The following is a 27,625-nucleotide window of genomic DNA, read 5'->3' on the forward strand; positions in this document are numbered from 1 at the left end:
TGGCAACCACCGATAGTCACGTGAACACGCACGTGACTTCCGGTGGGGGCGGCGGTAAGTAAAAAACATGGCCGCGCGCATTTAGATCTTGCTGCCAGACTTTGGCAGCAAGATTTAAGGGGTTAATGGCCGCGGGTGGAAGCGGTTCCACCCGCGGCTAGCAGGCACACATGTCAGCTGTTAAAAACCGCTGATATGTGTGCCGACCGCCGCCGCCTGCCCGTGGCAGGGGGCGGGGCTTAACGGGACACGCTCCCGTCCATGGATATATCCGTCCATGGTCGTGAAGGGGTTAAGCAGGAGGAGATATTACTTGGTAGGAAATAGAACTGGGTGATGGAGGCTTCAGACCTACCATACACCTTCAGCCTCATTTCCATATCAATTCAAGTGCTGAAGGAATAGGCTGTCTATATAAAGGTATTGCTGAACATGTCTTTGGAAGAAATAGATACACATATAAATAGTTTAGGGTGTGAAATCCTAGGGCGTAGGGTCAAGGGTTGTCTAGATGAAACCTCGGTCATATTTAATCTACTGGGCTCCTGGCACTAGTCAGACATTTCAGCGGCATCTGTTGCTTCAGGGGAAATGTGTACGATGTGGATGGCTCACGTCCACTACATCCAACAGCTGCTGTAGATCACATTCTCTATTACTGCTCATAAAGTGGGCAATGAGTATAGACTTCCCCATTCTATACTGTCCATAGGACCAAACAAAATGCATCCAGGAGTTCACACTAACACAAGGGAAGTGTTTATTGCTATTCTGCTCTATCCTTCAAGCCACACATCCAGACCCTCTTAACCTCATGCAGACTACAACTCAAAAATATCTCCCGGATCCGTGCTTTCCTTAACCAAGAATCAGCAAAAACATTAGTGCATGTCCTCATCATCTCCCGCCTCGACTACTGCAACCTCCTGCTCTCTGGCCTCCCTTCCAACACTCTTGCACCCCTCCAATCTATCCTAAACTCTGCGGCCCGCCTAATCCACCTCTCCCCTCGCTACTCCCCAGCCTCGCCACTCTGCCAATCCCTTCACTGGCTTCCCATCACCCAACGACTCCAGTTCAAGACATTAACCATGACATACAAAGCTATCCACAACCTGTCTCCCCCCTACATCTGTGACCTAGTCTCCCGGTACCTACCTGCATGCAACCTCAGATCCTCACAAGATCTCCTTCTCTACTCCTCTCTTATCTCCTCTTCCCACAATCGCGTACAAGATTTCTCCCGTGCCTCCCCCTACTCTGGAATGCTCTACCACAGCACATCAGACTCTCACCTACCGTGGAAAGCTTCAAGAGGAACCTCAAGACCCATCGCTTCCAACAAGCCTACAACCTACAATAGCCCTCAGTCCAGTAGACCACTGCGCAACCAGCTCTGTCCTCACCTATTGTACCATCACTCATTCCCTGTAGACTGTGAGCCCTCGCGGGCAGGGTCCTCTCTCCTCCTATACCAGTCTGTTTTGTACTGTTAATGATTGTTGTGTGTTTTCCCATTTTTCACTGTAAAGAGACATGGAATAAATGGCGCTATAATAATAATAATAAATAAATAATAATTGATGTTTTGGGCTAATTTTTTGAGCTCCTCTTCATTGTGCTTAGATTTCAGATGCATTGTAGAGTTTATCCAATAGATTTGCAGGCCCCTGACCGGCGTCCACATCGGTACTCGGTCCTGCAAATCTTTTTGCTTATGTCTAGTGCATTACCAAGAAGGGTTCGCTCACATCTGTGTAAATAAAATCACTCAGATTCTCAGCCAGAAAAGTTGAGGAGTGTTATGCTTTGTCATTCAATATGACATGCGAGTGTGCATTTTTAACATCACGTTTTACATAGTGTAATACTTTATGTATATTAAAGCTAGTTTTCCTAAATAATAAAGCAATGATAGATAGATAGATAGATAGATAACCGGCAGCTATATAATTTCACGACCCCTCTACATACTATATACTTGCACCCTTTAGTGCCTTTCATGTGGCACTAAAGGGTGTTTAGCCTTGTTTTACCTAATAAAAAAAATTAAAAAAACAACTTGGAGTCCCCTATATTTTTGATAACCAACAAAGGAGACAGCTGCAGGCTGATATTATCAGGCTGGGAAGTTCCATGATTATTTAGCCCCTCTCAGCCTACAAATAGCAGCTTGCAGCTGCCCCAGAAGTGGTGCATCACATGAGATGCGCTAATTCTGGTGCTCGGCTCTTCTCGATTAGTTTGGTTTATTGGCAATTAGAGTACAGTAATGGTATTTGGGGTTCATGTCAGCTGTGTAGTGTAAAAAAACAGCTGATTTAAAGCCTTGGTGTGTGTAATGGAAGGGTGTCTAATAGACACTCGCATTAACAACCCAGAATGTAGATAGAAATAAACACTCACACACAAAAACACTTTTTGCCAAAAACACTCCCCAAATCTTTCTCTGGTTCACCAATTTATTTAAAGTAAAAAAAACCTGTGCACCAGGGGATCTGACGTAGACCAGGGGATCTGACGTAGACCAGGGGATCTGACGTAGACCAGGGGATCTGACGTAGTCCAGGGGATCTGACGTAGTCCTGGGAATCTGACGTAGTCCTGGGAATCTGACGTAGTCCTGGGAATCTGACGTAGTCCTGGGGATCTGACGTAGACCAGGGGATCTGACGTAGACCAGGGGATCTGACGTAGACCAGGGGATCTGACGTAGACCAGGGGATCTGACGTAGACCAGGGGATCTGACGTAGACCAGGGGATCTGACGTAGTCCAGGGGATCTGACGTAGTCCAGGGAATCTGACGTAGTCCAGGGAATCTGACGTTTACAAAAGGAAACTTAAAAAACAAAAAAAGAGAGCGAGAAAGTCACTGTCCCTTGGTCACCGATTTATTAGAAAGTGAAATCCCACGCTGGTCCAACATAGCCCACTGCTTCCCACAGCGTTCCTCAACCATCACAGGCTGTGGTGCATCGCTCTGACACTCCACAGGCTTTGAGCAGCAGCTGCTCTTGGCTCTGAACTACACAGTGTCATTCTGGTTTAATCCCTGGCACTGTGATGTATTGTGCGGGGGTTCTGGCCTTGTGTCTCCCCCTGGTGGTAGCAGCGTTCCCTCCATCACCTCCAGTGTTCCTTTAGCACTGGCAGCACCACAGCTAGGAATACCGCCGTCTCCCGTACAGCCCTGCGCGCGGAAAACTGGGAGCCCCGCCCCTTACCGAGCACGTGATGCCTCGCAGACATGCTGGTGCCAGGCAACTGTTACCAGGGCGACCAAACAGCGCGGGACGTGAGATGCGCTGCCCGTACACCCGCAGGTGAGTGTGTGACCCAGGGAACTGCGTGCGGCCCCAGGGCAGGAGGGACTACAAGGCTCAGCAGGTCTCACTGAGGGCCGCGTACTAGTGCTGCCCTGGCCACCGCTCAGCCCTGACTCCTCCGGGACACTGAGCAGTTTATTACTTGTACCTCAAAAAAATGACAGTTTGGGTCGCAAAGACCAAGGTCCCCGCCCTGCACCTACAGAGGGGGCTGAGGGGGATAGCGGGGCTGAAACCCAGAAAACACTGGAATCCAGAAAATATTGAAATCCCAGAACATTCTGGAATCTAGAAAACTCAAAAGCCCCTGAAACCCCATAAAGCGCTTCCCCCCCTCCCATACAGCTTCCTTCCTGGATTTCCAGGCCGTTCTGGGGGTCGTGGCGCTCGGACCCTCGGATCCGCCATCTCATGGCCGTTCTCACACAGAGGTCACAAACCCGCTCGTTTTTTTTTAGGACTGAGGGTAAAGAAAAAGATGACAACGTGTGTTTATGGCCGACTGTGCCCGTGAGCCCTGCAGACGGACGCGGTCCCCGTGAGCCCTGCAGACGGACGCGGTCCCCGTGAGCCCTGCAGACGGACGCGGTCCCCGTGAGCCCTGAAGACAGACGTGGCCCCCGTGTGTCCTGTCCGTTGTCTGCACACACTGACCGTAACAACCGCTGAAAACCAGACAAACAGACCGTTCTTTCCTCGTACTGTAAACATCCCAGTTTGTGACCCGGCCCATGACCTCCTCTTCACTTGGGTTCAGTTGGGCTCTGTTTTCTTTTTGTTGCCTGTATTCTGCTCTGACGTCTTATCAATCCCTATAAACAGGGAGTGAGCGATCCCGGGCTCCCCCTACTGGTGACTGGGCACAGCCGATTTCTATAAGCTAAAGCCTCCACCTTTATTACCACAGTCAACCACTCAGTATATAAGCCCCCAGCCCCCCTCACATATTGCATATAATACTGTTTAGAGTCTCCTGCCCCAATCACCATGGTCCGATCTGGGGTCCGCTCCACTATCGGCAGGAGCGTCGTCCTGTTGCCTGGATGGATGTGGATGACGTCCTCCCCAGTTCCCTGTGAATCTGGCTCCTGTGCAGTTGAAGCTCAGGTCCATTGTCCATACTAAGGGCTGAGATGTGCAGGGGAGGGGGCACATACAGGGTGACTGCGGAATTGGGGCGCACATTTAGGGAAACAGAGCAGGACTCCTATCAGATTGATGTCAGAACATGAGACGCTGTCTGGCTGTATACGGGGGATATTATGATCTGATCAGTATATGATGTACAGTACATGGAGGCGCTGGATGCGGGGATCCAGATACAGATTCTGGTAGGGGCGGTTGGAGTTTACCCATTACTGATAGATTGCTTTACTCTCAGGAATCTTCTTAGCGCACTATGAAGTCTCTGTAGACGACCGCACGACAGCTGACGAATGAAGACCCTGAACTCGGAGCCTCTGCCAACCAGCAAAGAAGGGGGCATCTTGTCCAGCGTCACCCGGATGCCCGACTTTCCTCAGAATATAGAAGGTGAGAACCGTCCATGCTGCCAGCATTGGAGCCAGTAATGGGCGATGAGGGGCTTATTACAGCCCACCTCTCTGAGAAGACCCCAACTTATATAGAGTAAAATTCCTGTGGCCGAGTTTCAGTTATTCTGTATATTCTGTATAATGGAGGTCATCTCAACAATATATTAATGTATTTCCCTGCCTTGAGACGGGGTCAGATCAGATGGGCGTATATCACGGTCTGGACACAGACCCCAATGCCAGGACAGACCTCGGGTCTCATAGACACTGTCGTTAGGCCGTAAGTTTGGGTCGGAGACCAGCGAGCACCTTGGGCATTGCCCCCTTAGCTCACACCAGTACTTGTCCTTCTAGGCTTTTTATCTAGAGCTCTCCCAGTCAGTACACACTGGGAAGTAACACTATGTTAATAATTACATTTATACAGGGTTGGTCCCATTAATGCCGGCTTATGGTCAATAGAGTCCCAGTGGACTCTTCTTCACTTTCATTTTTTCCTCCTCGCCTATTACATAACTTTGGTTTACCCTTTGTGCTTGATGGAGCTCCATGGGGATATCTTATGTACTGGATGTGGTTCTTACCATCACCATTTTTGAGTTCCTACAACTTTCTGATCTATTTTAATAGATTTTGTAGTGGCGAAGTGATTAAGAAGCAGTGACTGAGCCGTTTTGATTCTTTCCATTTCTACAATCACTGTATGTGATAAATATAATTACTGTATTTTTCGGACCATAAGACACACTTTTTTCCCCCCAAATGTTGGGGGAAAGTGGGGGGTGCGTCTTATGATCTGACTATAAGGCTGCGGGGAATGAGGGTGCCGCGGTGCAGCGGGTCATCGGCGGCACGAGCAGGCTGTAACAGCCTGCCGTGATCACGTGGGCCCGCTCATTACATATGCATGCCCATCCTCCCGCCCATCATCTCTCAGCGAAACCGGCGCTGACAGGTGGGCGGGGTGATGGCCGGGGGGGGGAGGGGTGCGTGCATAATTAGCAGCCGGCCGTGATCACCGCTGGCAACTACAGCCTGGAGTGATCATGTGCGGCTGTATTCACTGCCCCCCGTGCATCATTATCAGCGCGGGGTGCAGTGAATCAGTGTACTCACCCGTCACCGTGTGTGGAGCCGTCCCCCTGCAGCATCGCGTCTTCCTGTCTGTGCCGGCGGTCAGCTGATCTGGACACTAGCGGCGCGCACCGCGATGACGTCTTCGCTGTGCGCGCCGCTAGTATCCAGCAGAATCGATCAGCTTACCGCCGGCACAGACAGGAAGACGCGATGCTGCAGACAACGGTGACGGCTCCACACAGCGGCGCTGCAGCTGAGACAGAGATCGGTGCTTCAGGGAGTGAGGAAGGGTAAGTATAAACGTTTATTTTTTTTTTCCTGTGCCACAGGATACACGCCATTTACCAGGATGGGGGTATATCATGAGCAGGATGGATGGGGGCATTTCATGAGCAGGATGGATGGGGGTATATCATGAGCAGGATGGATGGGGGTATATCATGAGCAGGATGGATGGGGGTATATCATGAGCAGGATGGATGGGGGCATTTCATGAGCAGGATGGATGGGGGCATATCATGAGCAGGATGGATGGGGGCATATCATGAGCAGGATGGATGGGGGCATATCATGAGCAGGATGGATGGGGGCATTTCATGAGCAGGATGGATGGGGGCATTTCATGAGCAGGATGGATGGGGGCATATCATGAGCAGGATGGATGGGGGCATATCATGAGCAGGATGGATGGGGGCATATCATGAGCAGGATGGATGGGGGTATATCATGAGCAGGATGGATGGGGGCATTTCATGAGCAGGATGGATGGGGGTATATCATGAGCAGGATGGATGGGGGTATATCATGAGCAGGATGGATGGGGGTATATCATGAGCAGGATGGATGGGGGCATTTCATGAGCAGGATGGATGGGGGCATATCATGAGCAGGATGGATGGGGGTATATCATGAGCAGGATGGATGGGGGTATATCATGAGCAGGATGGATGGGGGCATTTCATGAGCAGGATGGATGGGGGCATATCTTGAGCAGGATGGATGGGGGCATTTCATGAGCAGGATGGATGGGGGCATTTCATGAGCAGGATGGATGGGGGCATTTCATGAGCAGGATGGATGGGGGCATTTCATGAGCAGGATGGATGGGGGCATATCATGAGCAGGATGGATGGGGGCATATCATGAGCAGGATGGATGGGGGCATATCATGAGCAGGATGGATGGGGGCATATCATGAGCAGGATGGATGGGGGCATATCATGAGCAGGATGGATGGGGGCATATCATGAGCAGGATGGATGGGGGCATATCATGAGCAGGATGGATGGGGGTATATCATGAGCAGGATGGATGGGGGTATATCATGAGCAGGATGGATGGGGGCATTTCATGAGCAGGATGGATGGGGGCATTTCATGAGCAGGATGGATGGGTGCATATCATGAGCAGGATGGATGGGGGCATATCTTGAGCAGGATGGATGGGTGCATATCATGAGCAGGATGGATGGGGGCATATCTTGAGCAGGATGGATGGGGGCATTTCATGAGCAGGATGGATGGGGGCATTTCATGAGCAGGATGGATGGGGGCATTTCATGAGCAGGATGGATGGGGGCATTTCATGAGCAGGATGGATGGGGGCATTTCATGAGCAGGATGGATGGGGGCATATCATGAGCAGGATGGATGGGGGCATATCATGAGCAGGATGGATGGGGGCATATCATGAGCAGGATGGATGGGGGCATATCATGAGCAGGATGGATGGGGGCATATCATGAGCAGGATGGATGGGGGTATATCATGAGCAGGATGGATGGGGGTATATCATGAGCAGGATGGATGGGGGTATATCATGAGCAGGATGGATGGGGGCATATCATGAGCAGGATGGATGGGGGCATATCATGAGCAGGATGGATGGGGGTATATCATGAGCAGGATGGATGGGGGTATATCATGAGCAGGATGGATGGGGGGTATATTATTAGCAGGATGGGGGGTATATGAGCAGGATCATATACAAGGCAGGAGGATCCTTATCAGAATGGGGTACCTTAGTAGAGAATTTGGGGACATTACCCCCATAACACTGTCAGCAGCAGATCCTCGCCCCATAACAGTGTGTCATGACCATATTTTTTGGTTAAAATTTTATTTTCCTATTTTCCTCCTCTAAAACCAGGGTGCGTCTTATGGTCAGGTGCGTCTTATAGTCCGAAAAATACGGTATATTATATTACCTCAGACTATGACGCACACGGCTACATACTACATATGGTAACTTTTTGCTTTTAGGTTTTATTTATATTGCTGTAAAAGAGCATTAATGGTGATTAGAAGGTTTAGATTTTTCTAGTTTTTAGACTATTTTTCTTTGTGCTTCACATTTTTTATTACCCCCTGGGGGAATTTGAACCAGGAATCACTTGTACAATACACTGTAAGGCCTCGCTCACATTAGGTATAAATCACACTGGTGCTGTTAGGGTGAACTCTTAACCAGGGTTCTCGAGTTGCCTGCTCCTGATTCTAATTGGTTTTGGATCAAGTGCATGCGTAAAGAAATAAGATCAGACACAGTCGGATGTGAAATCTCTTCTTGATCACAGTAATGGTGCCGAAAAGAGAACATTTATTAATCATGCGGCCTCTGATATAGGCTAGGGGCGGTGGTATTCTGGGATATGCCCATTGGTCAGTCTGACAGTCCATGGGTTAACCAATGGGTGGATCTATGGTGATGCTGATGGGCGAGTCTATGACATCATCTGGGTGGATTTGTGGTGATGCTGATGGGCGAGTCTATGACATCATCTGGGTGGATTTGTGGTGATGCTGATGGGCGAGACTATGACATCATCTGGGCGGATCTGCAGTGATGCTGATGGGCGGGTCTGTGATGTCATCAGGGCGGATCTGTGGTGATGCTGATGGGCAGGTGTAAATGTCATCGGGGCGGATCTATGGTGAGGCTGATGGGCGAGTCTATGACATCATCTGGGCGGATCTGCAGTGATGCTGATGGGCGGGTCTGTGATGTCATCAGGGCGGATCTGTGGTGATGCTGATGGGCGAGTCTATGACATCATCTGGGCGGATCTGTGGTGATGCTGATGGGCAGGTCTAGATGTCATCGGGGCGGATCTATGGTGACGCTGATGGGCGAGTCTATGACATCATCTGGGCGGATCTGCGGTGATGCAGATGGGCGGGTCTGTGATGTCACCGGGGCGGATCTGCAGTGATGCTGATGGGCGGGTCTGTGATGTCATCGGGGCGGATCTGTGGTGATGCTGATGGGAGAGTCTATGACATCATCTGGGCGGATCTGTGGTGATGCTGATGGGCAGGTCTAGATGTCATCGGGGCGGATCTGCGGTGATGTAGATGGGCGGGTTTGTGATGTCACTGGGGCGGATCTGCAGTGATGCTGATGGGCGGGTCTGTGATGTCATCGGGGCCATCTTGGTTATCTCTGATGACTGACTTATGTAAGGCAAAAAGACACACTTCCCACAATCCCCTATGTCAAGAGGTTAATTAAGTATTTGATGGAAAGGCCCTCCTCAACAGTGCTATCTGATGTTTTATCGCACAGTACTCAGCCCAATGTGATATTATGAGGCAGGGCCAATCAGCAATTTATTTCTCATGTCAATTCAGCATAAGTAAAACCTTGCTGCATGCTGTGATTGGCTGTGTATCTCGAATTAAAAGGTAATTATTCGATCTGCTGGAGCGCTAATAAAGATATCTGCCATGGGGTTCTTTTAGAGATAAATCTTTTAATATTGGTCTCTTATAAACACAACGCGTTTCAACAACCCACTGTTGTCTTCCTCAGGTGATATCACCTGAGGAAGACAACAGTGGGTTGTTGAAACGCGAGTCCAATATTAAAGATTTGTCTCTAAAAGAACCCTCTGGCAGATATCTTTATTAACGCTCCAGCAGACCGAATAGCTACCTTTTAATTCACAAATTAAGGATGTTTTAAGGATAGAAGACTGCCTAGAGCTATAGAGATTCTGCTGGATGTCGGATACTAGAACGGGAACTCCGTGACCTGAGGTGTTGGTGTAACATTGTGGTGTTAGGAGACTAACAAGCCTGGATCAAGCCATCATACACACAGCGCTATTGTGAGGAGAAGTGGATCCATCTCCTAGAAAAAACTCAAACTCATTACTGGGGTTGTGCGGGGACACACAACCCTAAAAGGTGAGCAGTGATAAGCAATATAACTTTAAATTTCACGGGTACTCCTCATTGCGCCTCTTTCTTTATTCATATGGCAGTGTATCTCGGATCACGTGCACCCGTACAAGTCTATACAAGTCTATGTGTGCGAGTGACACATCAGACTGCACTGATGACATCCGAGTGCAGTGTGATATACACCGAGACAGGCAATGGAGAAGATGGAGACGTTAATCTCTCCCATCTTCTCCGCACCTGGGCTCCGGTTCTCCCATGCGAGATAATCAGATTACAGTAGAGGACTCTCAGAGCCAAGTGTCGTTAGCATTTTGCATCCGATTCTCATAATAGTGAGGTGCTGAGCTCTTTTGAATATTTGCTATTGCAGTGGGTTTCTACCTCGGCACACCTTTCCGCCCCTTTTTTTTTTTTTTTTTTGAAGAGTGCCATGTACCTCTTACCTATGTGTTTATGACGCAGTGAAAATATGCAGTATCAGAAGCTCACCGTGGGCACAGACACTAACAAGTAAGAGTAAAGCTAATAAATTAGTCATTGATCAGAACATGTATCTTATTTTACAGGCTATAGTCGTGCCGGCTTACTAGAAACTGCTGAAGAGTACCTAAAAAATAGGATAAAAAATGGAGATAAACCAGCCCGCTTCCTTCTGGGACAACTCTGCTTTGAGGAGGTAACAAAATCATTTCTTTTTCCTTCTGACTCTCACATTTCCTAACCTTGTTAAAATTATCTTTGTTTCATTGCAACCATTTGGTAAATTCAAAAATGTTCATTTTGTTTTCTCATTAATGTACACTCTGCGCCCCGTATTGACAGGAAAAAACAGAAATGTGTCATTTTTTGCAAATTTATTAAACAAGATAAACTGAAGTATCACTTGGTCATAAGTATTCAGACCCTTTGCTCAGTATTGAGTAGTAGCACCCTTTGAGCTAGTACAGCCATGAGTCTTCTTGGGAATGATGTAACACGTTTTTCACACCTGGATTTGGGGATCCTCTGCTATTCTTCCTTGCAGATCCTCTCTAGTTCCATCAGGTTGGATGGGGAATGTTGGTGGACAGACATTTTCAGGTCTCTCCAGAGATGCTCATCTGGGTTTAGGTCAGGACTCTTCTGGGCCAGTCAAGAATGGTCACAGAGTTGTTCTGAAGTCACTCCTTTGTTATTTTAGCTGTGTGCTTAGGGTCACTGTCTTGTTGGAAGGTGAACCTTCAGCCAAGTCTGAGGTCCAGAGCACTCTAGAAGAGGTTTCCTCCAGGATATCTCTGTACTTGGCCGCATTCATCTTTCCTTCAATTGCAACCAGTCGTCCTGTCCCTGCAGCTGAAAAACACCCCCATAGCATGATCCTGCCACCGCCATGTTTCACTGTTGGGATTGTATTGGGCAGGTGATGAGCGGCACTGCTTTTCTCCACACATACCGCTTACAATTATCACCAAACAGTTCTATCTTCATCTCATCAGACCAGAGAATCTTATTTCTCATAGTCTGGGAGCCCTTCATGTATTTTTCTGCAAACTCTATGCGGGCTTTCATATGTCTTGCACTGAGGAAAGGCCACCATCAGGCCACTCTGCCATAAAGGCCTGACTGGTGGAGGGCTGCAGTGATAGTTGACTTTGTGAAACTTTCTCCCAGCTCCCTGCTGCATCTCTGGAGCTCAGCCACAGTGATATTGGGGTTCTTCTTTACCTCTTTTACCAAGGCTCTTCTCCCACGATTGCTCAGTTTGGGTGGACGGCCAGGTCTAGGAAAGTTCTGGTGGTCCCAAACTTCTTTCATTTAAGGATTATGGAGGCCACTGTGCTCTTAGGGACCTTGAGTACTGCAGAAATTCTTTTGTAACCTTGGCCAGATCTGTGCCTTGTCACAATTCTGTCTCTGAGCTTCTTGGGCAGATCCTTTGACCTGATGATTCTCATTTGGTCTGACATGCACTGTGAGCTGTGAGGTCTTATACAGACAGGTGTGTGCCTTTCCAAATCAAGTCCTATCAGTTTAAGTACACACAGCTCGACTCCAAAGAAGGATTAGAACCATCTCAAGGAGGAGCTAAAGGAAATGGACAACATGTGACTTAGGGTACCATCACACTTTAGCGACGCTCCAGCGATCCCACCAGCGAGCTGACCTGGTCAGGATCGCTGGTGCGTCGCTACATGGTCGCTGGTGAGCTGTCAATCAGGCAGATCTCACCAGCGATCAGTGACCATCCCCCATCCCCCAGCGACACGTGAAAGCGATGCTGCGCTTGGTAACTAAGGTAAATATCGGGTAACCAAGCGCTTGGTTAACCGATATTTACCTTGGTTACCAGCGCACATCGCTTAGTGCTGGCTCCCTGCACTCCTAGCCAGAGTACACATCAGGTTAATAAGCAAACCGCTTTGCTTATTTACCCGATGTGTACTCCGGCTACTTGTGCAGAGAGCAGGGAGCCAGCACTGACAGCGTGAGAACGGCGGACGCCAGTAACCAAGGTAAATATCGGGTAACCAAGCAAAAGGCTTTGCTTGGTTACCCGATATTTACCTTGGTTACAGCTTACTGCAGGCTGCCAGACGCCGGCTCCCTGCACATTCAGATCGTTGCTCTCTCGCTGTCACACACAGCGATGTGTGCTTCACAGCGGGAGAGCAACGTCCAAAAAATGAACGAGCACTGTATGTAACGAGCAGCGATTTTACAGCAGGGTCCAGATCGCTGCTCAGTGTCACACAGAGCGAGATCGCTAATGAGGTCACTGCTGCATCACAAAAACCGTGACTCAGCAGCGATCTCGCTATGTGTGAAGCACCCCTTAAATATGAGTGAATGAGCAAAGGGTCTGAATATATATGACCATGTGATATTTCAGTTTTTCTTGTTTAATAAATTTGCAAAAAATTCCACATTTCAGTTGGTTTCTGTCAAGATGGGGTGCAGAGTGTACACTAATGAGAAAAAAATAAACTGTTTTGAATTTAAAAAATGCCTGCAAAAATTTAAAAGGGTTCTTGATACTTTCCGTACCCATAAAATAAGGACACAGGGTTCCAGACTTAACAGGTTTACAATCAACTGGGTGTATAGCACAGAATGTATCTGTGGGTGTTTGGGTTTTCTCCTTATGAGGTTACTTAACCAAAAAATGGCCACGTCATGGAAGGGAAAAAGCAAACACCGTCAGAGAAGATTCCAGCTGCAGCCTGGCTCAGCATTCTCTTCTGATACAAGATTTTTTTGATGTGAACATGCTAAAAAAGTTCCAAATTTATATTGTACGCCCACAGAGAAGGTTATAGCTGTAGGCTGCATTCTCATCTGCAAATGCTGCGTTCCTATCTGCCATTGGAGCATTAAAGCAGCAGTAGTGGAGAGCCAGAGTACAGGAGAGCAGCAACAATGGAGCACCAGAGCCCTGAAGAGCAGCAGTAGTGGAAAGCCAGAGTACAGGAGAGCAGGAACAATGGAGCACCAGAGCCCTGAAGAGCAGCAGTAGTGGAGAGCCAGAGTACAGGAGAGCAGCAGCAATAAAGTAGCAGTAGTGGAGAGCCAGAGTACAGGAGAGCAACAGAGATGGAGCACCAGAGCCCTGGAGAGCAGCAATAGTGGAGTGTCAGACTACAGGAGATCAACAGCATTGGAGTACCAGATCTCTGGAGAGCAGCATTGATGGAGCACCAGATCCTTGGAGAGCAGCAATAGTGGAGTACAGGAGACCAGCAGCAATGGAGCACCAGAGCCCTGGAGAGTAGTAGCAGAAGTGTAACATCAGAGTACAGGAGACCAGGAGCAACGAAGCAATAGGGCCATGGAGCGTAGGTCTCAAACACGCGGCCCGCGGGCTACATGTGGCCCCTCAGGCTGCTTGTTGCGGCCCACAGGCACATGAACCCAGTAACGATCGCAGCATCACTGCTTTATTTCAGATGAACGTGTTGCCTGCGCTGCGCAAAATCAAATTCTCTGCACAACTCAATGACAGACGCCTGCCAATCAGGCAAGCAGCTGACGTCACCTGCTTGCCTCTGATTGGCTAGCGACTGCCATTGGAATAGTGCAGAGAAAGCTCGACTCTGCACGGCGATGGCAAACTGTTCATCTGAATTTCAGATGAAGCGCTGACAGCGGCCGCGATTGTCAAGGGGGTGTTGTGCCTGCGGGCCACATGAAGCAGGGAAGAAGACGCCGAGGGAATATAGGACAGGTGAGAAGAATTGTGTATGTGTGTGTAGAATGGCACAATGGGGGACCAGGATGGGACTGTGTGTGTGTGTGTGTGTGTGTGTGTGTGTGTGTGTGTGTGTGTGTGTGTGTGTGTGTGTGTGTGTGTGTGTGTGTGTGTGTGTGTAGAATGGCACAATGGGGGACCAGGATTGGATATTGCTATAAGAAGAGAATCTGCATGGGCATAGTAGGCAACGTTAATAAAAAGGGGGCAAGGATGGGCACATTACTACAGGATGGGGACAGGGAAGGCAACATTACTTCAAGAAGGGGAACAGGGAAAGCACAGCGATTTGGATCAAAATTTCAGGATCCAAATCGCTGCGCTCTCAAAAGCAATGTGCGGGTGGATTATGCACAATCTTCATAGATTGTGCTGGGGACGCAGGACGCATGCGTTTACGTTGTAGTGCAATATGCAGCGTAAACGCATGAAATTTCACAACGTGCGCACAAAGCCTAACACAATCTCAGAGCTCAAAAACACATTTTCATAGGTTAGTTACTAAAATGAATGTGCGGCGGGAACTCTTTGTAGCCAATTCATCAAACAATTTTGCCAGTTTTCTGGTGTAAAGGGGGCTTACACGCAACAACATCGCTAACGAGATGTCGTTGGGGTCACGGAATTCTTGACGCACATCCGGCTTCGTTAGCGATGTCGTTGCGTGTGAAACGCACGAACGACCGCTAACGATCAAAATGACTCACCTAATCGTTGACACGTCGTTCTAATCCCAAATATCGTTGCTGTTGCAGGACACAGGTTGTTCGTCATTCCTGAGGCAGCACACATCGCTATGTGTGACACCGCAGGAACGAGGAACAACATTGTACCTGCGGCCGCCCGCAATGAGGAAGGAAGTAGGTGGGCGGGATGTTCCAGCTGCTCATCTCCGCCCCTCTGCTTCTATTGGGCAGCCGCTTAGTGACGCTGCTTGATGCCAAACGAACCTCCCCCTTAGAATGGATGTGGTTCGCTGGCCACAGCGATGTCGCTACGCAGGTAAGTATGTGCGCCACGGGCAGCGATTTGCCCGTGACGCACAACCGACGGGGACGGGTGCTTTCACCAATGACATCGCTAGCAATGTCGCTGTGTGTAAAGCAGCCTTAAGGCTATGTGCGCACTAGAAAGTGCCTTTTTCTTAAGAAAAAAACGGACCCTCTTAAAAAATCCAGCACCCGCGGTAAAAAAACGCACCAAAACCGCAACGAAATCAGCATGCGGTTTTACCATGGTTTGCTGCGGATTTACCGCAAGTTGGTCCCTGTGGATTTTTACCATTATCATTTGCGGAAAAGAAGTCGGCAGCGGAAAATCTGCGGATAAATCCGCGGGTATAAAAAAAACGCAGTGTGCGCACAGCATTTTTTAAAACCCATAGGTTTTGCTGGGGAAGGACTGCAACAATGTTAGACACATTTTCTGCAGCAAATCCGCGGCAAAATCCGTGGTAAATCCACAGCGTGCGCACAGGGCCTAAATCTGCTTCAAATGTGAAAAATTTTAGCAACTTTTTTGCGGTTTCTACACCAATCCTAGCTAACTTTGTCAACTTTTAGAAATATGGGTAGAGATTGACCAGAAGGATGCGTGGCCGAACGGGTCTGAAAAACCCTTCATCATTTGCACCACAAAAGTGGCTTAAATTATAATAAAAGTGTACTCCAGTCTGTGGCTGACGTACGTTTCTGGCGGTGCAGCGGGTGAGGGGGGCACGGCAGCTGAAAAATGCTCCAAAATGCATTCAGATGTGCATGTCTAATAATGAATTTGGGGCATGTTACCCCAGCGGGAACTTTATTAGGTCGGACATACAAAACACCAGTTTGATTAATTAGGAGTTTTGTTTTATGTTCACTTTTTATTTTTAATCCACATTTATATAGGGCTTGTGTTGGCTTTATAACTTTCATTTTTTTATGTTTTGTTTTCCTCATTTTTTTTCTATTCAAAATCTGAACACGGCCTGTAATAACTGTGCTAGTTGTTTCTAGGACTAATTTCTAATCTACATTAGACCTGACCCTGTGTAATTAGATCAGCAGGACTGTAATGACTCGGCCACTTTATGTATTTCCCAGGGATGGTATGAACATGCATTGTTCCACTTTGAAAAAGTCAAGGATGAGGATTATCAGGCCTTATACCAAGCAGGGGTGATGTATTACGACGGTCTGGGAACTCCAGAAGATGAGGTATGTGTTGTCTCCTATGTATTTTAGTCATCAATAGAAATATTTGCGGTTTACTGATTATATTACACATAAGAGCGCTGGGAGGTTGGTTTGTGCCAAAAAGTCAGGAGTCTCATTGAACAAAAAAGGTTGGTGCAAAATCCACATTTTCTGAAGCCGCGCTGTAATGAGATCTGGCCTGAATGATCATTTTGTTCTGAACTCCTTTGATAAATTTCGGCTGCCTGATCTGAACTGTGATTACACATACGGATCCCTGACCAGTATCACAAATGATTATTCCCCAGTTATTGGCCATAATTGAGCCCAATCACTCTTAGGCTGTGTGCGTATTGCATGCATTTACGCTGCGTCTAGCACTGCAGCGTAAACGCATGCGTTCTGTGTCCCCAGCAAAGTCTATGTAACTTGTGCAAAATCCATGTGCACATTGCGTTTTAGAACGCAGCGATTTGCATGCTGAAATTTGTGGCCGAATCGCTGCGTTCTAAAAAGCAACATGTCACTTCTTTTCCGCGTTTTGGATTCTTTTCCCACTCTGTCTATGGCAGAGCAAGCATCCAGAGCGCATGAATTTTGCATCCATTCCGCATTCTAAATACTTCCAAAACGCAGCTTTTCGGCGTTTTTAAACGCACATGCAGTGACAAAATGCTGCGGAATATTTGTCACGGCAGAACGCAGACGTGCACACATAACCTAAATAGGCCACTAATGACTATATGAGTTAGCAAAAAGGGGGCCAAGGGGCCACCGTTGGAGCCAAGGCCGCCATATTGGAAGGGTTTCTTAGAAGACTGCGTCTAGGACCAGTTTATGATTCAAGCAGTCAATTCCTATGGGAACTTAAAAAAAAAAAAAAAGTGTAAATTACTCTACTAAAAAGTACAAAGCCCTCACACATCACCATTGACAGAAAAGTAGAAAAAAAGTCACAAGGCTTGGAAAAAAAACCCCATTTTTTAATCCACAAAAAAGAAAAAAAAAAACTATACACATTTGGTACTGCCATAATTGTACGGACCTGTAGAATTATATTACCACATCATTTTCACCTCAAAATGAAAGCCATAAAAACAAAACCCAAATGACTATGGTGGGAAGCAGTTTTTTCATCATTATTAAAAAATGTTCCCCATTTTTTTTCCTGTATGTTATAAAGTGAATGGTGTCTTTCAAAATCATAAGTACAAAGTTGCCTGGTATGTAAGCGATTGATGACCTCGATCTGGTTGTTTAAATCGGCTCGAAGTTTGCAATATCCACAAGTGAGCCAGTTTTAGTGAATTGGCCTTGTGGCATGTATGCGGTACTAATGATATAGGACGCATCAGCAGCTATTGTGCGATAATGTGGGTTATTATTATTATTATTTATTTATAGAGCACCATTGATTCCATGGTGCTGTACATGAAAAGGGGGTTACATACAGAACACATATACAAGTTACAATAGACAGACTAGTACAGAGGGAAGAGGGCCCTGCCCTTGTGGGCTTACATTCTAAAGGATTTTGGGGAGGAGACAGTAGGTGGGGTGGGGGGGGGGGGGTCAAGCGGCAGCTCCGCACGGTGGTCGGGCGGCAGCGCCGCACGGTGGTGAAGCAGTGAGGTCATTGAAGGTTATAGACATTTCTGAACAGATGAGTCTTTAGGTTCCGTTTGAAGTTTGCAAGTGTAGTAGATAATCTGACGTGTTGAGGCAGCGAGTTCCAGAAGACAGGGGATGTTCGGGAGAAGTCTTGGAGGCGGGTTTCCTCATCTCATATACAGGGGCCGGTTTGTCCCCAATTATTATGTCCCAGTCTAGCTCTTATGACTTCAATGCATGAACCTCAGGGCTCGGATTATTTTTGGACTTCTGACTGAGGTATGTACATAAATCTCCCCATGCTCTGCAGTGACAGCTTGTGGGGTATGTTCTGCCTTTATGGATCGGCTTCAGAACTCGAATGTCTTTTACAATTTCTCCAATTCATGGTTCCTCACTTTACATAGTAGACCTGCTTGTACAAATAGTCACTGTCACTCACGGACCAGGGGATGCACGGCGCAACAGACGCGCACGGACTGACTACTGCTCAGCAGACAATGAAACTCACAAGTGACGCTTTAAAAGCGGTGGGCCCTGCAGCTAGGGAGAGGAAAGATGGACACCTCCTGCACTCACCCGCACCTGACCAACTCTACACGGGTTCTTCAACCCAGTCGCCAAGCAGGATACCTAATGCCTTTGCAAAGCCCTGAGCTAAGTCTCACTAGTGAGATTGCCAGTGAGGAATACTAGTCCCACTGCTGCACTAAAACCACAAAAAGGGAAAGAAGACAAACAGGATAAACTTCAACTTCTTGGCTGCAGTCAGACACCAGGACTGCAGCCTAAACCGCTTCAGACAGCAACGGTTCCAGCAGCTCCTTTCGCCTCAGTGCTAAGCATAAGGCTATGTGCCCACAGGACTGTGTACCCGCGGATTTTGCCTCAGAAAACCTGCAGATTTATCTGGATTTTCTAGATAAATCCGCAGGTTTTAGCAAGTACAGACACTCCCCATGTTATCCTATATGACTTGGGGAGTGCTATGTCTATGCTGCGGTATGTGCGGCTGTAGAATATGCTGCAAATGTCCTGCATCCGCACGTAACGGTATGTCAATTAGTCCTGCGGAATTCCTGGCCCTCCACTATGGCGATAGAGGCCGGGACATCAGCAGGTAAGTCGCATGAATGTCCGCAGGTTTACTGCAGATATTTCGCTGGAATCCCGCAGTAATGGATAGCTGCAGATTCCGGGGAGCTGCGGGAAACCTGTGGATATAGCTGCGGGTATAGAGTCCCTGGCGCACATAGCCTTAGGGCGGCTTTGCACGTTGCAACATCGCACGTGCGATGTCGGTGGGGTCAAACAGAAAGTGACGCACATCCGGCGTCACTTTCGACATTGTAGTGTGTAAATCCTAGATGATACGATTAACGAGCGCAAAAGCGTCGTTATCGTATCATCGGTGTAGGCTCCGACTTTTTCATAATTACGCTGCAGCGACGGTGCGATGTTGCTCCTCGTTCCTGCGGCAGCACACATCGCTGTGTGTGAAGCCGCAGGAGCGAGGAACATCACCTTACCTGCCGCCGGCGGCTATATAGAAGGAAGAAGGTGGGCGGGATGTTTACATCCTGCTCATCTCCGCCCCTCCGCTTTGATTGGCCGCCTGCCGTGTGACGTCGCTGTGACGTTGTACAACCCGCCCCCTTAGGAAGGAGGCGGGACACCGACCACAGCGACGTCGCAGGACAGGTGAGTGCATGTGAAGCTGGCGTAGTGATAATGTTCGCTACGCCAGGAATCACAAGATATCGCTGCTGCGACGGGAGCGGGGACTATCGCGTGCAACATCGCAGCATCAGCTTGCGATGTCGCAACGTGCAAAGCCCCCCTTAGACTGAGGAATCAGTACAACCGGCACCCTCTACAGGTAGAGGTGACCATATATAGGGGATTGGAGTGGTCACAAACCTGATGCACCTGAGGAAAAGAATTAGAAGCTGCTGGCAAGGAAAACTGACATTAACCCTTGACACATCCAAAACAAAGAAAACACATTAAGGGCCCACTCACACTTGCGCTATTTTGACGCAAACTGAATCCGTCACTAATGTAGTACAGTTCATTTATTTACAGTGGAAGCGCGACATCGTGTGGACACAAGCGGGTACTGCATGACACACACACGCGCCATAGTAACGCGCTTTCACTGTAAATAAATGAACTGTACTACATTAGTGACGGATTCAGTTTGCGTCAAAACTAGCGCAAGTGTGAGTGGGCCCTTAATCTCCAGAGTGTTACAAAGCAAAGTGTTACTCTGGGCCCAAACCTGTCACAAGTCTCTAAACAACGGAAGACGTCCATGATATCACGCTCTACCCAGTAGCCAAAGTTCGGTGCCTCGGAGTGACCTTTGACTCTGCCTTGTCCTTCAAACCACACATCCAATCCCTCACCACCTCCTGCCATCTTCAACTCAAAAATATTTCCAGAATCCACCCTTTCCTCAATTCTCAATCTACAAAAATGCTAGTGCATGCCCTCAATCTCCCGCCTCAATTACTGCAACATCCTCCTCTGTGGCCTCCCTGCTAACATGCTCACCCCTCTCCAGTCCATCCTCCTTAATTCTGCTGCCCGACTGATCCACCTCTCTCCTCAATACCACCCCGCTTCTCCCCTCTGCAAATCCCTCTATTGGCTCCCGATCTTCCACCGTATCCAATTCAAACTACTAACACTGACCTACAAAGCCATCCATAATCTGTCTCATCCATATATCTCCAAACTAATCTCTCGCTACACTCCAAAACGTAATTTCCGATCCTCCCAAGATCTCCTCTCCTCCTCTCTCATTCGCTTCTCATGCAACCGCCTCCAAGACTTCTCCCGAGCATCCAGTCTTCTGGAATTTACTGCGTCACCACATCAGATTATCTGCTACACTTGCAAGCCTCAAATGGAACTTGAAAACTCATCTGTTCAGAAATACCTATAAGCTTCAATGACCCCAATGCTTCACCACCACCACAGCTACTGCCTCACCACCGTGCGGAGCCGCCGATGCCTCACCACCATGCAGAGCCGCCGATGCCTCACCACCGTGCGGAGCTGCCACCCAGCCTACACCCCACCTGCTGTTTCCTCCCCAAAATCCTATAGAATGTAAGCCCGCAAGGGCAGGGCTCTCTTCCCTCTGTACTAGTCTGTCTACTGTAACTTGTATATGTATTCTGTATGTAACCCCTTCTCATATACAGCACCATGGAATCAATGGTGCTCGATAAATAAATATTAATAACAATAATAATGACATATCCTTGGAGCAGTATTGCTGCATTGCATGGCATCCTCTAGATTAGTGATGGCGCCCTCTGCAAGCAGTGAAGGCGGCAGCAGATGTATCAATACTGCGTAATTCTTAGGCGGTGGAAACACGGCCTATACAAGCTTAATGTGCCAAATCTATCATAGTGGTTCATGCTATCTGATAATTGTGTCTAGTTCTAAGGCAGTCTAGTCTCAGTTTATACCAGCTATCATTTGGCTCATTTAGTGCAAGAAATGTGCATCACAATTTTGGCGCATTATGCCATGTTTGGACACACCCACTTTCCAATAAGCCTCACCAATTTTAGCAAGGCCACGCCTCAGTCAGTCAAAAAATGTCTAAAATATAAATATAATGAAAGTCATGACAAATGTTTTGCACAATTATTCCAGAATTTGGGAGCATCTAGCTTGATAAATGACTTCATAAAGTTTCAGTGCATGCTGCCTTTAATACGCCTGCTCTTGCATTTTTTTCAATTTTAATGCTAAAGTCATTAAATAGTGAAGTATTTTGCAAATATTTGCTAGAACCGCTGCCATGTGAGGAGAAATGTACATTTAATCCTGCGTCATCAGTCCTTGTTGCTGTCACAATCACTAAATTATGAATTTACATTGCAAATACTGTAAAATCCCTTTCACCCAGCATTAATGGGACTGCTAAGGATCAGATTATAGGAATATGGCGGACAGTAGATTAGTGTCTGCAGGAAGAAGAGTCAAAATAAAGTGCTGATATTTTTGTCAAATTTTTTTCCTTTAAGATAGATTTACTATAACATTTTTTTGGTTAGAAAGAAAAAAAGAATGTGTCATTTTGTTAGGCCCCACTCACACTTGCGCTATTTTGATGCAAACGGAATCCGTCAGTAATGTAGTACAGTTCATTTATTTACAGTGGAAGCGCGTTACTATGCTGTGTGTCATGCAGTACCCGCTTGTGTCCACATGGTGTTGCGCTTCCACTGTAAATAAATGAACTGTACTACATTACTGACGGATTCTGTTTGCGTCAAAATAGCACAAGTGTGAGTGGGGCCTTAGATAACCACAAGAAAATGGCCCTGCTCAGCTGGTTTCCATTATTATCATCAGCACATCCCCGATTGATGTTTTACACCTTATATCAGATGCAGTCAGTGGCAAAGTAGTGAATTCTGACTTGATGGCTGGGGAATGGCTGGATACGAACGTTTGGGTGTTGATCGCCCCATATATCAGGCCCATGAGCCTTAAATACAAGGTTACTAGTATCAGCCTGCATTTTTTTCTTCCAGCGGAGAGGAGTGGAGAACATGAAGAGGATTGTCAGCTCCCGCAGCCATCGAGCCAGACACTTGAAATATGCAGCTGCGTACAATCTCGGGCGAGCGTGTTATGAAGGCTGTGGGATGCGTCATAGTGACGAAGAAGCAGAGAGGTAATTATCCCCCGAGGCCCCTCGCTGAGCAGCCAGGCTCCGTATTTCACATATATGTTTTCTTCCTTTATAGATGGTGGCTTATAGCGGCAGATAACGGAAACCCCAAAGCCAGTGTAAAAGCCCAGAGCGTCCTCGGACTGTTCTACTCCCGACCTCCCAACAAGAATCTGCAAAAGGTTATTCACATTATCCCATACATGAAATCACAGTATTGTCCTGCCTTGTGCATCCAGCGTATGCGGTACTGTCCATGTTCAGCGCATCTATGGCACTGCTGCTTTATTTACTTGCTCAAAAGGGAACCTGTCAGCCAATACATGTGCCTGATCCACGAGCAGCATGTAGCAGTCACTGGCCGTATTTCAGCCACATATGTTTATCTCTGCAACGCTGCAGCTTTTCAGAGAGATAAGTTAAAAGCTACAGTATGTGTCTGGGCCCGAGCCACACGGGTGACTAGTCAGACAGGCAGGACCCTGGCAGCTTCTACCCTATAGTAATAGGTCTCTCCCTATACACGCACACAGGGAGAAACCTTTCACTTCACTGTAGTGAGAACGCGGAAGCTGCCAAAGACCCACCTGTCCGACTAGTCACCCTCACGGCTCAGTCCCCAGTGGCTTTTAAGCCATGTTTTTCTATTAAATGCCAGTGTTTCAGTCAAACATACCTGGCTGAAATCATACAGCCAGTGTCTCATATTTGGTGCCTGTAGATCGGGCAGCAAGTATCAGGTTCCCGTTAAACTAAAAGAGCTTCCTGACGGTGACAAATAATGGCAGATTGCTAGGATGTACTATAACTAACTTACTGATCAGCGGGGTCTCATCTTTTTTCTTTGGCGTAGTGTTGGGGCTCTATTGCATTGATCAATTCAATAGCTAAATTTCTCTTTATACATATGCTCATGGCAGTAATGCAGGTTACATTTTTCATACCTTCATTCTTACATATAGCTATTGGATTTTTCTTGTCAGGATTCACACAGCAGTTTCTGCTTTTCATATATTCCTCTTACATAGTCACGGGTGTGCATACCTTCTCTCCATATGGTACAGAGAAGAAGCTGGGAAGATTGTACATGTTTTGGATGTGACCTGCCTATTCAAGTCTGTGGGTGCACAAAAAAAGCAAATCCTAGACATAATTCATGGACATCTATGGTTTGATTTCTTTGCCTGTGTGGATTAGGTGGGTTATTTTTGACATCTGGTGAGAAACTCATGTCAATAGCACATTTAGAAATATATCTACTTAGTGACACAGTGGATGAAATAAGTATTGAACACATTCTACTATAAATGTAGCACATAACATGAGAAGTATATTACATATATATATATTACATATCTATATATATAATTGCCTTATTCTGTCTGTCTGTCTGTCTGTCATGCTCCAAAATTGTGTCACCGTGACAGTGTCACCGTGACATGTCCTTACGGTGACACAAAGCTGATTGGCCGCTGGGCTCGCCATGGCCCCGCCCCCCCACACCGATTGGCCGCTCGCCCAGGCTGCGCCCCCACACGGATTGGCCAGCCGCTCGCCCAGCCTCCGCCCCCCCCACAGATTGGCCTCTCGCCCCGGCACCCTGCAGGCATTGGCAATTCGGCCACGCCACGCCCCGCCCCCCTCACGCAACGCACGTTAGCTCTGGCCCCGCCCACCTCCCCCCGCGCATTCCCCGAACTGACAGGGCTGTCACGGAGGTGAGTACTGTACTCCCCCCCCCCCCCTCTCCCCCTCTCCCCCCCCCGCGCATTCCCCGAACTGACACGGCTGTTAAGGGGGGTGAGTACTGTACTCCCCCCCCCATCCCCCATCCCCCGCTCGCACGGGAGTGGTGTGGGCTCCCGTGCGAGCGGGGGACGGGATACGTTGGCATGGTTACAAGCGCATCGAGGTCCTGTAGCGGCGGAAGATCCACACACACACACACACACACACACATCAGCTCACACTCACTCTCACACTCACTCTCACACACACCTCACACACACATCACATCGCATCCACACACTCACAGCATCCGGCGATATCCCTTGCTTCTCGGCCTCGATACTGTGCTGTTGTGACCTTCCAGGACCTGACGGAGGATCACATGGCCAGAAGCATGTGGTATCTCCGGATGTTGTGACTGAGCGCGTATGTGCGATATCGTCAGTGTCTGTGTGTGTGAGTGTATGCGATCGGGTGTGTGTGTGTCGGGATCGGGTGTGTGTGAGTGGATGCGATCGTGTGTGTGAGTGGATGCGATCGTGTGTGTGAGTGGATGCGATCGTGTGTGTGAGTGGATGCGATCGTGTGTGTGAGTGTCGGGATCGGGTGTGTGTGAGTGTATGCGATCGTGTGTGTGAGTGGATGCGATCGTGTGTGTGAGTGTCGCCAGAGGCTGGGGACAGAGAGGGGCTGAGGCTGGGGACAGAGAGGGGCTGAGGCTGGGGACAGAGAGGGGCTGAGGCTGGGGACAGAGAGGGGCTGAGGCTGGGGACAGAGAGGGGCTGAGGCTGGGGACAGAGAGGGGCTGAGGCTGGGGACAGAAGGCTGATGCTGCGGGTAGAGAGGCTGATGCTGGTGCAGCATGGGGGATGGATTAAAATGGGGGGTGCGCAGCATGGGGGATGGAGCACGTTTGGGAGTGCGCAGCATGGGGAATGGAGCACGTTTGGGAGTGCGCAGCATGGCGGATGGAGCACGTTTGGGAGTGCGCAGCATGGCGGATGGAGCACGTTTGGGAGTGCGCAGCATGGCGGATGGAGCACGTTTGGGAGTGCGCAGCATGGCGGATGGAGCACGTTTGGGAGTGCGCAGCATGGCGGATGGAGCACGTTTGGGAGTGCGCAGCATGGCGGATGGAACACGTTTGGGAGTGCGCAGCATGGCGGATGGAGCACGTTTGGGAGTGCGCAGCATGGCGGATGGAGCACGTTTGGGAGTGCGCAGCATGGCGGATGGAGCACGTTTGGGAGTGCGCAGCATGGCGGATGGAGCACGTTTGGGAGTGCGCAGCATGGCGGATGGAGCACGTTTGGGAGTGCGAAGCATGGCGGATGGAGCACGTTTGGGAGTGCGCAGCCTGGCGGATGGAGCACGTTTGGGAGTGCGCAGCATGGCGGATGGTGCACGTTTGGGAGTGCGCAGCATGGCGGATGGTGCACGTTTGGGAGTGCGCAGCATGGCGGATGGAGCACGATGGGAAGTGCACAACACACCACACATACACACACACACTGGGAACCACAAACAACTGCCCTACACAGACACCTACACACACAGACAACGCTGCACACACACAACACCCAACACACAAACACCGCGGCACACACAAATATACGCACATACCGCACAACACACATTGCACAAAACATACCTCCCCCCAAAACACACCACACACACACAAACCGCGCAACACACAACGCTACAGACACACAGCGCTCCACAAACAACGCAACACACATACAACACCGCTCTCACCCCCATCACACCCAGACAACACCCAGAACATGTACAGCGCCTACACAAACACTTGGTAACTACACACAACATATATATATATATACATATATATATATATATATATATATATATATATATATATATATATATAACAAAAATCATACATGAACTACACAATACGTAAATTCTAGAATACCCGATGCGTAGAATCGGGCCACCTTCTAGTATTTTTGATAAAAGGATAAATGTTCACCAAAGGATCCTCTGCGCTCCACAGGCATTTCACAGATCAATTATTCATTCAAATGGATTCTAGATTCCCTAATCACAAAAGTGATTTTAAAATATAAGATATTTAGGTAAATTTAATGGCACACAACCTAATTGGTATTATTTGATAAAACCGTTTTCTAGGCTTTCTTCTGGCATTCAGAAGCTTGCGGTAACGGCAGTGTGGAGTCACAGGGAGCTCTTGGTGTGATGTATCTACATGGCCTGGGAATACGGAGGAATCTGCAGTTTGCACTGGAGTGCCTGAAGGAAGCAGCGGAGCGTGGAAATGTATATGCACAAGGCCATCTGGTCAGGCACTACTACGACAGGAAGCTGTACACAATGGCAGCGCAGCTAGCCAAGAAGTAAGAGCTCATGCCAGGAACAAACTTTCCCCACATCTCAAAAGTACCTGTTACCAGAAAATATACGGAAGGCTACACGAATACTAAAAAATTCTAGGAGGACAGTGTGTGTTTTCATGCATCCTGTGTCCCCAGCACAATCTATGAAGATTGTGCATAATCCATCCGCACGTTGCGTTTGAGAGCGCAGCGATTTGCATGCTGAAATTCTGATCCAAATTGCTGCGCTCAAAAAAGTAACATGTCACTTATTTCGTGTGCTTTGGATGCAGCTCCCTCTCTGTCTATGGGAGAGACAGCATCCCGAACGCATGAAGTTGGCATTTAGCACTGCCAAATCGCTGCAGATTTTTCAGCATGGACACTACGCAACGTGCGCACATAGCCTTACACACAGATTTCAGCCACTTATCAAGCTCCATGTTGTTTACCTGAAATGTTTGTTTTAGCTTCAGGAGTTTATAATTCTGGACTAGTTCAGTTATTACAGTCTATGAGCCCTACTCCGACTCGCCCCTTTCTTTGATTAGCAGCTGACAGTGTATAGACATTGTACACACAGAGCCTGGTGTGGCCGGGAGCAGCTTTCTCAACCCTGCTGCATTGTTAAATCTAAAAACTCTGTTTCAGAACGGCTGCACCCAGTAATCTCAGTGATACATAGTTGGATTCAGGGTCTGTTT

General features: G+C 48.2%; 1 protein-coding gene across 2 annotated transcripts in view; it reads left to right on the forward strand.

The window, feature by feature from the left end:
• The first annotated feature begins 3,222 nt into the window (after positions 1-3,222).
• The window catches only part of LRP2BP (LRP2 binding protein), a 32,924-nt gene continuing 8,521 nt past the window's right edge, over positions 3,223-27,625 (forward strand). Inside the window, exons 1-7 of one of the 2 annotated variants that reach the window (XM_075347133.1) lie at positions 3,223-3,325; positions 4,710-4,861; positions 10,691-10,800; positions 16,434-16,547; positions 22,700-22,842; positions 22,916-23,021; positions 26,719-26,942. In XM_075347133.1, the coding sequence (XP_075203248.1) occupies positions 4,765-4,861; positions 10,691-10,800; positions 16,434-16,547; positions 22,700-22,842; positions 22,916-23,021; positions 26,719-26,942 (794 nt within the window). In that variant the 5' untranslated portion in view covers positions 3,223-3,325; positions 4,710-4,764. Of the gene's footprint in view, positions 3,326-3,365; positions 3,390-4,709; positions 4,862-10,690; positions 10,801-16,433; positions 16,548-22,699; positions 22,843-22,915; positions 23,022-26,718; positions 26,943-27,625 lie in introns of those variants that run through there. The other variant, XM_075347134.1, reaches the window with a different exon arrangement.

This window comes from Anomaloglossus baeobatrachus, chromosome 1, assembly GCF_048569485.1.
Source record: "Anomaloglossus baeobatrachus isolate aAnoBae1 chromosome 1, aAnoBae1.hap1, whole genome shotgun sequence".
NCBI classification, from domain to species: domain Eukaryota; kingdom Metazoa; phylum Chordata; class Amphibia; order Anura; family Aromobatidae; genus Anomaloglossus; species Anomaloglossus baeobatrachus.